Source organism: Coregonus clupeaformis, chromosome 30, assembly GCF_020615455.1.
Source record: "Coregonus clupeaformis isolate EN_2021a chromosome 30, ASM2061545v1, whole genome shotgun sequence".
NCBI lineage: Eukaryota > Metazoa > Chordata > Actinopteri > Salmoniformes > Salmonidae > Coregonus > Coregonus clupeaformis.
The window spans coordinates 24,679,174-24,692,413 of NC_059221.1; the positions used below are offsets into that span (position 1 = coordinate 24,679,174).

General features: G+C 43.0%; 1 protein-coding gene across 2 annotated transcripts in view; it reads right to left on the reverse strand.

Annotated features, from left to right (window-relative positions):
- The window catches only part of LOC121546056 (GRIP1-associated protein 1), an 89,393-nt gene that overhangs the window by 67,522 nt on the left and 8,631 nt on the right, over window positions 1-13,240 (reverse strand). The window contains exons 5-14 of one of the 2 annotated variants that reach the window (XM_045209492.1): window positions 8,358-8,465; window positions 7,975-8,131; window positions 7,697-7,830; window positions 7,221-7,269; window positions 6,449-6,519; window positions 5,630-5,677; window positions 3,378-3,409; window positions 2,829-2,876; window positions 2,590-2,689; window positions 2,265-2,342 (exon numbers count right to left, since the gene is read on the reverse strand). In XM_045209492.1, coding sequence (XP_045065427.1) covers window positions 2,265-2,342; window positions 2,590-2,689; window positions 2,829-2,876; window positions 3,378-3,409; window positions 5,630-5,677; window positions 6,449-6,519; window positions 7,221-7,269; window positions 7,697-7,830; window positions 7,975-8,131; window positions 8,358-8,465 — 825 coding nt within the window. Of the gene's footprint in view, window positions 1-2,264; window positions 2,343-2,589; window positions 2,690-2,828; window positions 2,877-3,377; window positions 3,410-5,629; window positions 5,678-6,448; window positions 6,616-7,220; window positions 7,270-7,696; window positions 7,831-7,974; window positions 8,132-8,357; window positions 8,466-13,240 lie in introns of both variants that reach the window. The other variant, XM_041857061.2, reaches the window with a different exon arrangement.

The window sequence follows — 13,240 nt, forward strand, 5'->3', positions numbered from 1 at the left end:
GTTTTTGCTTCGTCACTATGGGGTAGTGTGTGTAAGGCTGTAACGTAACAAAATGTGGAAAAAGTCAAGGGGTCTGAATACTTTCCGAATGCAGTGTCCACAGTTCAACTAAAGTTTAGAGTAAAAGTGAATGTCAGATGCCTTAATATTTCCATATTACAGGAACTGTGGTGAACACAGTGTATACACATGAGAACGCTCTCCACTATACTACCTATATGGGGTATCATCATACGCTACTTCCATGAACACACTACATTGCCATGAAAAGTATTTTCCCCCTTTCTGATTTTCTCTATTTTTGCATTTTTTTATACTGAATGTTATCAGATTTTCTACCAAAACCTAATATTAGATAAAGGGAACCTGAGTTTACAAATAACAGAAAAAAAAGTATACTTATTTTATTTATTTAACAAAGTTATGCAACACCCAATTCCTCTGTTTGAAAAAAAGTAATTGCCCCCTTACACTCAATAACTGGTTTTGCCACCTTTAGCTGCAAATGACTCCAACCAAACGCCTCCTGTAGTTGTTGATCAGTCTGTCACGTCGCTGTGGAGGAATTTTGGCCCACTCTTCCATGAAGAACTGCTTCAACTCAGCGACATTTGTGGGTTTTCAACCATGAACTGCTCGTTTCAAGTCCTGCCACATCATCTCAATTGGGATTAGGTCTGGACTTTGACTAGGCCATTCCAAAACTTCAAATTTGTTGCTTTTTAGCCATTTTCATGTAGACTTTTTCACACAGGGGCATTGGGTGTTGCACAACTTTATTTATGAAATAAATGAAGTATGTAATTGTTGTGTTATTTGTTCACTCAGGTTCCCTTTATCTAATATTAGGTTTTGGTTGAAGATCTGATAACATTCAGTATCAAAAATATGCAAATGTTAGAAAGGGGGCAAATACTTTTTCAGAGCACTGTATATAAAAACTATGCATAGCAGATTACAGTTAATAGGCATGAGTTTTACCTGATCTCTGACTGGTGTAGAACTAACTCATGCTCCTGGTTATACCTGATCTCTGAGTGTGTGTAGAACTAACTCATGCTCCTTGTTATACCTGATCTCTGAGTGTGTGTAGAACTAACTCATGCTCCTGGTTATACCTGATCTCTGAGTATGTGTAGAACTAACTCATGCTCCTGGTTATACCTGATCTCTGAGTGTGTGTAGAACTAACTCATGGTCCTTGTTATACCTGATCTCTGACTGATGTAAAACTAACTCATGCTCCTGGTTATACCTGATCTCTGAGTATGTGTAGAACTAACTCATGCTCCTGGTTATACCTGATCTCTGAGTGTGAGTAGAACTAACTCATGCTCCTCGTTATACCTGATCTCTGAGTGTGAGTAGAACTAACTCATGCTCCTTGTTATACCTGATCTCTGAGTGTGTGTAGAACTAACTCATGGTCCTTGTTATACCTGATCTCTGAGTGTGTGTAGAACTAACTCATGGTCCTTGTTATACCTGATCTCTGAGTGTGTGTAGAACTAACTCATGGTCCTTGTTATACCTGATCTCTGAGTGTGTGTAGAACTAACTCATGCTCCTGGTTATACCTGATCTCTGAGTGTGTGTAGAACTAACTCATGCTCCTTGTTATACCTGATCTCTGAGTGTGTGTAGAACTAACTCATGCTCCTTGTTATACCTGATCTCTGACTGATGTAGAACTAACTCATGCTCCTGGTTATACCTGATCTCTGAGTGTGTGTAGAACTAACTCATGGTCCTGGTTATACCTGATCTCTGAGTGTGTGTAGAACTAACTCATGCTCCTGGTTATACCTGATCTCTGACTGATGTAGAACTAACTCATGCTCCTGGTTATACCTGATCTCTGAGTGTGTGTAGAACTAACTCATGCTCCTGGTTATACCTGATCTCTGAGTGTGTGTAGAACTAACTCATGCTCCTGGTTATACCTGATCTCTGAGTGTGTGTAGAACTAACTCATGCTCCTGGTTATACCTGATCTCTGAGTGTGTGTAGAACTAACTCATGCTCCTTGTTATACCTGATCTCTGAGTGTGTGTAGAACTAACTCATGCTCCTTGTTATACCTGATCTCTGAGTGTGTGTAGAACTAACTCATGGTCCTTGTTATACCTGATCTCTGAGTGTGTGTAGAACTAACTCATGCTCCTTGTTATACCTGATCTCTGAGTGTGTGTAGAACTAACTCATGCTCCTTGTTATACCTGATCTCTGACTGGTGTAGAACTAACTCATGGTCCTTGTTATACCTGATCTCTGAGTGTGTGTAGAACTAACTCATGCTCCTTCTGCCGGCTCTGTAGCTGCTCCTTCATCTCTCCATCTCTCTAGAAAAACACAGGCAGCAAGAGTCAGCTTCAGCTTCCCACTAGATTCTGTCATAGGCTGTCAATCATTTTAGGATATGGGTCTAGGGCATATCTACTACAAACCAGCTAGAAATCCAATGTGAAGTTAATAAGGAGTATGTATTGTCATAATAAAACAATATGATTACTCCAGGTACAATACCAATCATAAACAATATATTGAGATTGATCTCATAACAGGATAGGCAACGTCGGGATGTCTGACCTGGTTGGCTGACAGCAGATCTCCCTGTAACTTCTGGATGCGGACGTTCATTGACTTCAACTCCTCCTCCTTCCTCTGTTGAATCTCATCGATTTTGGTCCTGGTGCAGAAAGAATGTATTTTAATCTACCTGTTGTTTTCTTCTCAAATAGCAGTTTTTATTTTGTTACATAAAAAAGTACCACCACCTTCAGAAACTTGGTGAAAGTGAAAAACAAGTTGAATCTTTATACCCTTACCTGCTGTCATTGTAAAGGGCTTCTTTTTCGCCTTGCAAATGCAGAAAGCTATAAAACAAGTCGTAAAGAGCCAGTGAGAAAACTGTTCAACCCTGAAACCACCCAGTAGAGGAGATATAAGACTTCCCCGAGCGGGAGGCCAGGGCTCTGCCGGTGTGAAAAGAGCCCGTAAGGGGAGCTTTGGGCAGACATCTTTGCAGACACAGCAGATGACAGTGACTGCTGGCAAAACAAGTTGAGGTTCAGTCTCATTACTCCCGCCTGCTGACTGTCCACGGGGCCGGAGCCTAGTGTCACATAGCTATACTGAGCCTGAGACGGCTGCCCAATGATGCCAGAGAAATACCACTATAACAGGACAGGGCCCAGGGGCTTATTACTGTCATACTCTGATTTAGTTCATCACAGCTGAGCCAAGGGAACTCAAATACATTAATCCACAATACAATCCATCTATCACGGAATTGTCTTTTAATGCTCTTTGAGTTTTACTTTGTGTAGAACCAAAGAAATGCATTCATAACATTTGCAAGGTAAATAGAATCTTACCTGTCTTGCTTTTTCTTAAATTTTTCAGAGAGCTAGAAGGAAACACATGGACAAAATCAGTGTTCGAAAATAGCTTGCGAAAATAATTTAGACGAATACACTGAAACGGTGACTGAGTTTATCAGGAAGTGTATAGGAGATGTGCCCACTGTGACTATTAAAACCTTCCCTAACCAGAAACCGTGGATAGATGGCAGCATTCGCGCAAAACTGAAAGCGCGAACCACCACATTGGGAATATGGCAGAATACAAACAGTGTAGCTATTCACTCCGCAAGGCAATTAAACAGGCAAAACATCAGTATAGAGACAAAGTGGAGTCGCAATTCAACGGCTCAGACACGAGACGTATGTGGCAGGGTCTACAGACAATCACGGACTACAAAAGGAAAACCAGCCACGTCGCCGACACCGACGTCTTGCTTCCGGACAAGCTAAACACCTTCTTCGCCCGCTTTGAGGATAACACAGTGCCACCGACGCGGCCCACTACCAAGGACTGTGGGCTCTCCTTCTCCGTGGCCGACGTGAGTAAGACATTTAAGCATGTTAACTCCCGCAAGGCTGTCGGCCCAGACGGCATTCCTAGCTGCGTCCTCAGAGCATGCGCATGTTTACGGACATATTCAATCTCTCCTTATCCCAATCTGCTGTCCCCACATGCTTCAAGATGGCCACCATTGTTCCTGTACCAAAGAATAAAAAGGTAACTGAACTAAATGACTATCGCCCCGTAGCACTCACTTCTGTCATGAAGTGCTTTGAGAGACTAGTCAAGGATCATATCACCTCTACTTTACCTGACACCCTAGGCTCACTTCAATTTGCATACCGCCCCAATAGATCCACAGACAATGCAATCACCATTACACTGCACACTGCCCTATCCCATCTGGACAAGAGGAATGCCTATGTAAGAATGCTGTTCATTGACTATAGCTCAGCATTCAACACCAAGCTCATCATTAAACTCAAGGCCCTGGGTCTGACCCCCGCCCTGTGCAACTGGGTCCTGGACTTCCTGATGGGCCGCCCCCAGGTGGTGAAGGTAGGAAACAACATCTCCACTTCGCTGATCCTCAACACTGGGGCACCACAAGGGTGCGTGCTCAGCCCCCACCTGTACTCCCTGTTCACCCATGACTGCGTGGCCAAGCACGCCTCCAACTCAATCATCAAGTTCGCAGACGGCACAACAGTAGTAAGCTTGATTACCAACAACGACGAGACAGCCTACAGGGAGGAGATGAGGGCTCTGGGAGTGTGGTGCCAGGAAAATAACCTCTCACTCAACGTCAACAAAACAAAGGAGATGATCGTGGACTTCAGGAAACAGCAGAGGGTGCACCCCCCTATCCACATCAACGAGACCGCAGTGGAGAAGGTGGAAAGCTTCAAGTTCCTTGGCGTACACATCACTGACAAACTTAAAATGGTCCACCCACGCAGACAGTGTGGTGAAGAAGGCGCAACAGAGCCTCTTCAACCTCAGGAGGCTGAAGACATTTGGCTTGGCACCTAAAACCCTCACAAACTTTTACAGATGCACAATTGAGAGCTTCCTGTCGGGCTGTATCACCGCCTGGTACGGCAACTGCACTGCCCGCTACCGCAGGGACCTCCAGGACACCTACAGCACCCGATATCACAGGAAGGCCAAAAAGATCATCAAGGACATCAACCACCCGAGCCACTGCCTGTTCACCCCGCTATCATCCAGAAGGCGAGGTCAGTACAGGTGCATCAAAGCTGGAACCGAGAGACTGAAAAACAGCTTCTATCTCAAGGCCATCAGACTGTTAAATAGCCATCACTAGCACATTAGAGGCTGCTGCTGCCTATAGAAATCACTGGCCACTTTAAGAAATGGAACACTAGTCACTTTAATAATGTTCACATATCTTGCATTACTCATCTCATATGTATATACTGTATTCTATAATATTCTACTGTATCTTAGTCCATGCCGCTCTGTCATTGCTCGTCCATTATTGTATATATTCTTAATTCAATTCCTTACTTAGATTTGTGTGTATATGTTGTGAAATTGTTAGATATTACTTGTTAGATATTACTGCACTGTCGGAGCTAGAATCACAAGCATTTTGCTACACCCGCAATAACATCTGCTAAACACGTCTGTGACAAATAAAATGTAATTTGATTTGTTTGATTACATGTAGGGGCCTAGATGCTAACATACACTATAGCCTAATCTATACATTGAAGGACACATCTGATCTTATAGTTACCTTCGATATTTCTTCTTGAAGTTGAGTGATGTCTGCCTGTTTGGATGACTGGAGGAGAGAAGCGAAAGATCTTAGTGCTTAGATGAAGAGAGATAGAAATGGCCAACAAATTGTCGTCTGTCCTTAATTGTGCCTTAGGGAAAGTCTGTCCACAGCGTATCATATTTACACAAACCCACATACACTCAATTAGCCTAGTAAATGGAGGAGGCAGTTAGTGACCATATTTTCTGATATGCAGCTCTGTATCTGAGAGTACATCTTACTGCTTCACTTTGAGGCACTAGCGCTGGTAACATAGAAACTGAAGAAAAAGCTGAACAACAAAAAACGTATAAATCAATCTGGGTCGTTAACACCTAACCTAGGGTTGTGGGTGGGTCGTTAACACCTAACCTAGGGTTTTGGGGTGGGTCGTTAGCAACTAACCTAGGGTTGTGGATGGGCTGTTAGCACCTAACCTAGGGTTGTGGGGTGGGTCGTTAGCACCTAACCTAGGGTTGTAGAGTGGGTCGTTAGCAACTAACCTAGGGTTGTGGATGGGTCGTCAGCACCTAACCTAGGGTTGTAAAATTGGTCATTAGCACCTAACCTAGGGTTGTTGGGTGGGTCGTTAGCACCTAACCTATGGTTGTAAAATTGGTCATTAGCACCTAACCTAGGGTTGTTGGGTGGGTCGTTAGCACATAACCTAGGGTTGTAAAATTGGTCATTAGCAACTAACCTAGGGTTGTGGGGTGGGTCGTTAGCACCTAACCTAGGGTTGTTGGGTGGGTCGTTAGCACCTAACCTAGGGTTGTGGGGTGGGTCGTTAGTTACCTCTAGTGCTTGGAGCTGCTCCTTCAGTAGGCGCTTCTCCTCCACCTCAGTGTGCAGCTGCAGTTCCACCTCTGGCCCAAAGCATTGCGTTAATGGATTTGGACACAGTGCTGCCCACCTAAGAGAATCCTGTTTCATAACTTGCCCGGTGGTCCTCACTGCAGGTCCTGCAGGGCACGCAGGTAGCCCAGCTTAGTCTTAATCACAGTACCCCAACTCACGTGGTCATCACTTTCTGGGCAAGTGGCTAAGTCATAAACCCCGCCTATTTCTACAATGTGTCTTCTTAAAATCTGATTTTGAACCTAACATTAACCACACTGCTAACCTTATGCCTAACCCTAACCACACTGCTAACCTTATGCCTAACCCTAACCTTAAAATTAAGATTTTTGTTTTCATTAATTTTTACAATAATATCCAACTTTGACTTTGCCACTTGCCCATCTAGTGGGAACCCAGTCACACGCTCCTGGCCTGACTGGTCTCTGACAAAAGCTAGGCGCCTGCTGGACACATGCCCCATAGAGCCTGCATAGAGGAACAGTGAACTGGACTATGTCCTATCAGATTGTAAGGAAACCAGCGGGTTAAATTATTAAAGCAACATTTGGTGCTGGGAGTCAACATTGTTAACAAAGACGTCAATGAATTAAGTCAATCACTCTTGTAAAGTAGCAAACAACCAAGGGGGAAAGTTTAAACGTTTGCTGTACTAGGCTTTCCAGACTATTTCTGAAGATATATTCTCCATAAGAAAGACTCAACTCACCACTTAGCTCATTCACTCGCAGTTCCAGTTTGGCACACTTTGCCTCTGCCTGGAAAAAACAAAAAGGAAATTAATTTAAGGACAACTCAACACCATACTGCATGCATAATTCAAAAGCGTAATCTAAATATGGGATGATTTGTCAACTAATCCTGTAAATAGATAACAGATACACACAAAACCAACCTGCATGCATAATGCAAAGGCTTGATCTAAATAGGGGCTGATTCATGTGTTGTAATACGCCAGTTGGCGGTCCATACTGTAACGGTTTAATATGATGTAGAAACATACAGGTACATCATAATGGGCAGAAGAAACAGAGCCTTTTTGTATGTTGAACAGAGCAACCAGCTCAATAATGAACAACAATGACCAATGTATACATTTATGTATGCCCGATACAACAGTAGAAGTGCATCTGAGGATATTTTCAAAATGGCAGTTCCATTGAAAAGATTTGTTTATGGTGTCACCTGTTCCAGTCTGTCATTGGTTCTGGCTGCAGCGTCCTCCCTGCTCTCACTGACGTCTGTCTCTGAGGCTTTGGTTTCACTGACCTCCGCTCCCCTTGGGCTCTTTATCTCACTCTCATAACGCTCCTGAAGGGCTGAGGGGAAAACACAGTGATGTAAATAGGATTGGTGGAGATAAAAAAAAAAACTAAATGTGTTGCCATTACCAGATACAGCTCATCTAAGAAATGCCTTTGAAAAAGGTGATTTTCTACAACGATAACCAACATAAAACATACCCGTCATCTTTTTCTGAAGGGCAGCATTCTCTGCCTGGAGGCGCAGTAGCTCTCCATCCACAGAGATGGAGGTGGGACTGGAGGATTCAGCCTGCAGCCCCTTGTCATCCTTTAGCTCTTTGTTTGCATGTTCTAGCTCCTCTATCTGAGTGCATAACTAAAAACACAAAACGGGGGAATGCAATAAATGACTTATAAATATTTCTGTAATATAAAATCAGAAAATGTGATCAGGAAGGTGGGGCTTTTATGTGTTACATAAGCTAGACATAGGATAGGCTTAAATCACATCTTAAAATTTACAAGGACATTCCCCTCTTCTGAAGCGAGGCGCCACAACCCCATCACCAGTGGCATGTGTGGGAGCAAGGGAAAGCCAGTACCTTGGACAGCTCCTGCACCAGGGTGCTGTTCTGCAGTCTGAAGTCGTCCTCTTGGCTGTGCAGCTTGCCTTGCAGCATCTCATTCTCGCTGAGTAAGGCATCCACCTCCTGAGCGCACACACCAGACAGACAGACAACCCATGTAAACAGAAAGTAGACAATCCTCACCTTGAGCTCCAGTGAGGTTTATGACACTTTAATGAAATTACTGGAACTGTTGACCTAAAAAAAGTATCTTATTAACTATCACACTAACAAATAATACTACTTTTGAGAGCATCCACTGAATAACAATCCAATGAGAAAACACAGGATGACGACTTTATGATCCTCCACATTTCTAGTTTGTATACTCTCACAAAAACACGACAATGTGTACTTTGCTGATTAGAAAGGATGGTGAAAAAGTTAGAGGACAATGCTCTACTTCGATATCATACTTTGATGGGTCTCTACAAATCAGATTTTCCCCAATTTTTCCAAATTATCTTAAATACTCTGGGGAAAGGTGAAATATGCATATTGAAACAGCAGAGGGGGCTGTTGACTGCATTAATATAATATGAATTATAAACCAGGCCCATATACACCACATCCTTATACTACAGTCGTGGTCAAAAGTTGAGAATGACACAAGTATTGGTCTTCACAAAGTTCGCTGCTTCAGTGTTAAGATATTTTTGTCAGATGTTACTATGGTATACTGAAGTATAATTACAAGCATTCCATAAGTGTCAAAGGCTTTTATTGACAATTACATTAAGTTTATGCAAAGAGTCAATATTAGCAGTGTTGACCCTTCTTTTTCAAGACCTCTGCAATCCGCCCTGGCATGCTGTCAAAATGTCGATGTTTTGTTCCCCGAGCCACTTAGTTATCACTTCTGCCTTATGGCAAGGTGCTCCATCATGCTGGAAAAGGCATTGGTCGTCACCAAACTGTTCTTGGATGGTTGGGAGAAGTTGCTCTCGGAGGATGTGTTGGTACCATTCTTTATTCATGGCTGTGTTCTTAGGCAAAATTGTGAGTGAGCCCACTCCCTTGGCTGAGAAGCAACCCCACACATGAATGGTCTCAGGATGCTTTACTGTTGGCATGACACAGGACTGATGGTAGCGCTGACCTTGTCTTCTCCGGACAAGGTGTTTTCCGGATGCCCCAAACAATCGGAAAGGGGATTCATCAGAGAAAATGACTTTACCCCAGTCCTCAGTAGTCCAATCCCTGTACCTTTTGCAGGATATCAGTCTGTTGCTGATGTTTTTCCTGGAGAGAAGTGGCTTCTTTGCTGCCCTTCTTGACACCAGGCCAGCCTCCAAAAGTCTTCGCCTCACTGTGCGTGCAGATGCACTCACATCTGCTTGCTGCCATTCCTGAGCAAGCTCTGCACTGGTGGTGCCCCAATCCCGCAGCTGAATCAACTTTAGGAGACGGTCCTGGCGCTTGCTGGACTTTCTTGGGCGCACTGAAGCCTTCTTCACAACAATTGAACCTCTCTCCTTGAAGTTCTTGATGATCCGATAAATGGTTGATTTAGGTGCAATCTTACTAGCAGCAATATCCTTGCCTGTGAAGCCCTTTTTGTGCAAAGCAATGATGACGGCACGTGTTTCTTTGCAGGTAACCATGGTTAACAGAGGAAGAACAATGATTTCAAGCACCACCCTCCTTTTAAAGCTTCCAGTCTGTTATTCTAACTCAATCAGCATGACAGAGTGATCTCCAGCCTTGTCCTCGTCAACACTCTCACCTGTGTTAACGAGAGAATCACTGACATGATGGCAGCTGGTCCTTTTGTAGCAGGGCTGAAATGCAGTGAAAATGTTTTTGGGGGATTAAGTTCATTTTCATGGCAAAGAGGGACTTTGCAATTAATTGCAATTCATCTGATCACTCTTCATGACATTCTGGAGTATATGCAAATTGCCATCATCAAAACTGAGGCAGCAGATTTTGTGAAAATTAGTATGTGTCATTCTCAAAACTTTTGACCACTGATGTGGAAGAACCTAACGAGTAAATGCACGAAATGAACTTAACAGACAAAGCAGCCCCATTTTCTCTACCTGTAGTTGGGAATAATCCCTTTGCCTTCATTGAGGAAGTCTCTCTATTCATTAAGTTTCACGTTTTACTTGTCACATGCACAAGTACAGTGAAATGCTAAACTTGCAAGCCCTACCCAACAGTGCAGTATTCAATATAAAAAATATAGTAGAACTAATTTTTAAAAAATAAGAGGGGAGGCTATATATAGTGTCAGTGCCCGTACCAAATTTAAAAAGTGCAGGGATACAGGATTATTTGAGGGAGATACAGTGCAGTCGGAAAGTATTCAGACCCCTTCCCTTTTTCCACATTGTAACGTTACAGCCTTATTCTAAAATGGATTGAATAACTAAAAATCCTCATCAATATACAGACAATACCCTATAACGACAAAGCGAAAAAAGTTAAAAACTTTTGGAAAATGTATTAAAAATAAAAACAGAAAAACCTTATTTACATAAGTATTCAAACCCTTTGCTACGAGACTCGAAATTGAGCTCAGGTGCAATCCTGTTTCCATTGTTCATCCTTGTGATGTTTCTACAACTTGATTGGCATCCACCTCAATTGATTGGACATGATTTGGAAAGGCACACACCTGTCTATATAAGAGCCCACAGTTGACAGAGCATGTCAGAGCAAAGCCATGAGGTCGAAGGAATTGTCCGTAGAGCTCAGAGACAGGATTGTGTTGAGGCACAGATCTAGGGAAGGTTACCAAAACATGTCTGCAGCATTGAAGGTCCCCAAGAACACAGTGGCCTCCATCATTCTTAAATGGAAGAAGTTTGGAACCACCAAGACTCTTCCTAGAGATGGCCGTCCGGCCAAACTGAGCAATCAGGGGAGAAGGCCCTTGGTGAGGGAGGTGACCAAGAACTGGATGGTCACTCTGACAGAGGTCCAGAGTTCCTCTGTGGAGATGGGATAACCTTCCAGAAGGACAACCATCTCTGCAGCACTCCACCAATCATACTTTTATGGTAGAGTGGCCAGACAGAAGCCACTCCTTAGTAAAAAGGCACATGACAGCCCGCTTGGAGTTCGCCAAAAGGTACCTAAAGGACTCTCAGAACATAAGAAGCAAAGATTATCTGGTCTGATGAAACCAAGATTGAACTCTTTGGGCTGAATGCCAAGCTTCACGTCTGGTGGAAACCTGGCACCATCCCTACGGTGACGCATGGTGGTGGCAGCATCATGCTGTGGGGATGTTTTTCAGCGGCGAGGACTGGGAGACTAGTCATGATCGAGGGAAAGATGAACGGAGCAAAGTTCAGAGAGATCCTTGATGAAAACCTTCTCCAGACTGATCAGGACCTCACACTGGGGCGAAGGTTCACCTTCCAGCAGGACAACGACCCTAAGCACACAGCCAAGACAACGCGGGAGTGGCTTCGGGACAAGTCTCTGAATGTCCTTGAGTGGCCCAGCCAGATCCCAGACTTGAACCTGATCGAACATCTCTGGAGAGACCTGAAAATAGCTGTGCAGCGATGCTCCCCATCCAACCTGACAGAGCTTGAGAGGATCTGCAGAGAAGAATGGGAGAAACTCCCCAAATACAGGTGTGCCAAGCTTCTAGTGTCATACCCAAGAAGACTTGAGTCTGTAATCACTGCCAAAGGTGCGTCAACAAAGTACTGAGTAAAGGGTCTGAATTCTTATGTAAATGTGATTTTATTTATTTATTTGTAATACATTTGCAAAAATTTCTGAAAACCTGTTTTTGCTTTGTCATTATGGGGTATTGTGTGTAGATTGATGAGGGGGGGGGGGAGAAACAATTTAATAAATGTTAGAGTAAGGCTGTATGGTAACAAAATGTGGAATGGTCAAGGGGTCTGAATACTTTCCGAATGCACTGTATGTACATGTAGGCAGGAATTAGGAGAAGGTGACTGGTAGCAGGATAAATAATTATAATTATAATAATAGTAAACAGTATGGCAACATCATAAAGGCGTCCGCATGCTTCCCATCTAAAACAGTTTGTGCATATATTATGACAACATTTTGTGACAGGTTTTTTCCGGCTGTTCGTGCACACGTAATTATTTCTCGAGGCAAGCCGAAGTCAGTAGCTAAAGTCTACGCCCCTTCATCGGTGATTGGTCAACAGTCGGGACTCTTCAATTAAGTGTTTTAATCATTCAACGAGTGTTGAATCGTTTTCATGCAAATTTGTTCACTTCTCATGGTATTTAAGGGAGTATGTGAGCCAAACCGAAGCATACGGAAGACTTAGGTGGTGGGTGTGTAAGTGTGCAACAGTGTCAGTGTAGGCACTGCTGCTACTCACTGTTTATCATCTATGCAGTCACTTTACCCCTACCTACATGTACAAATGACCTCCACTAACCTGTACACCCGTACATTGATTGGTTATTGCTATTTTGTGTAACTTTTTATTTATTTTTTACTTTAGTTTATTTGGTAAATATTTTCTTAACTCGTTCTTGAACTGCATTGTTGGTGAAGGGCTTGTAAGGAAGCATCTCACGGTAGGTCTACAGCTGTTGTATTCGGCTCATGTGACAAATAAAGTTTTATTTTAATTGATTTGATATACATGTAAACAGTGCTGAAAGTGAATGGTAGCAGAAATATATAAATACTTAAACTCAAATAACACTTTATTGGTCACATGCGCCGAATACAACAGGTGTAGATTATACCGTGAAATGCTTACTTACGAGCCCATTCCCAACACTGCAGAGTTAAAAAGTATGTAATTGTATGTAAATATAAATAGTAACACAATAAAATAACAATAACAAGGTTATATACAAGGAGTACCAGCACCGATTTAATGTGCAGGGGTACGAGGTAGT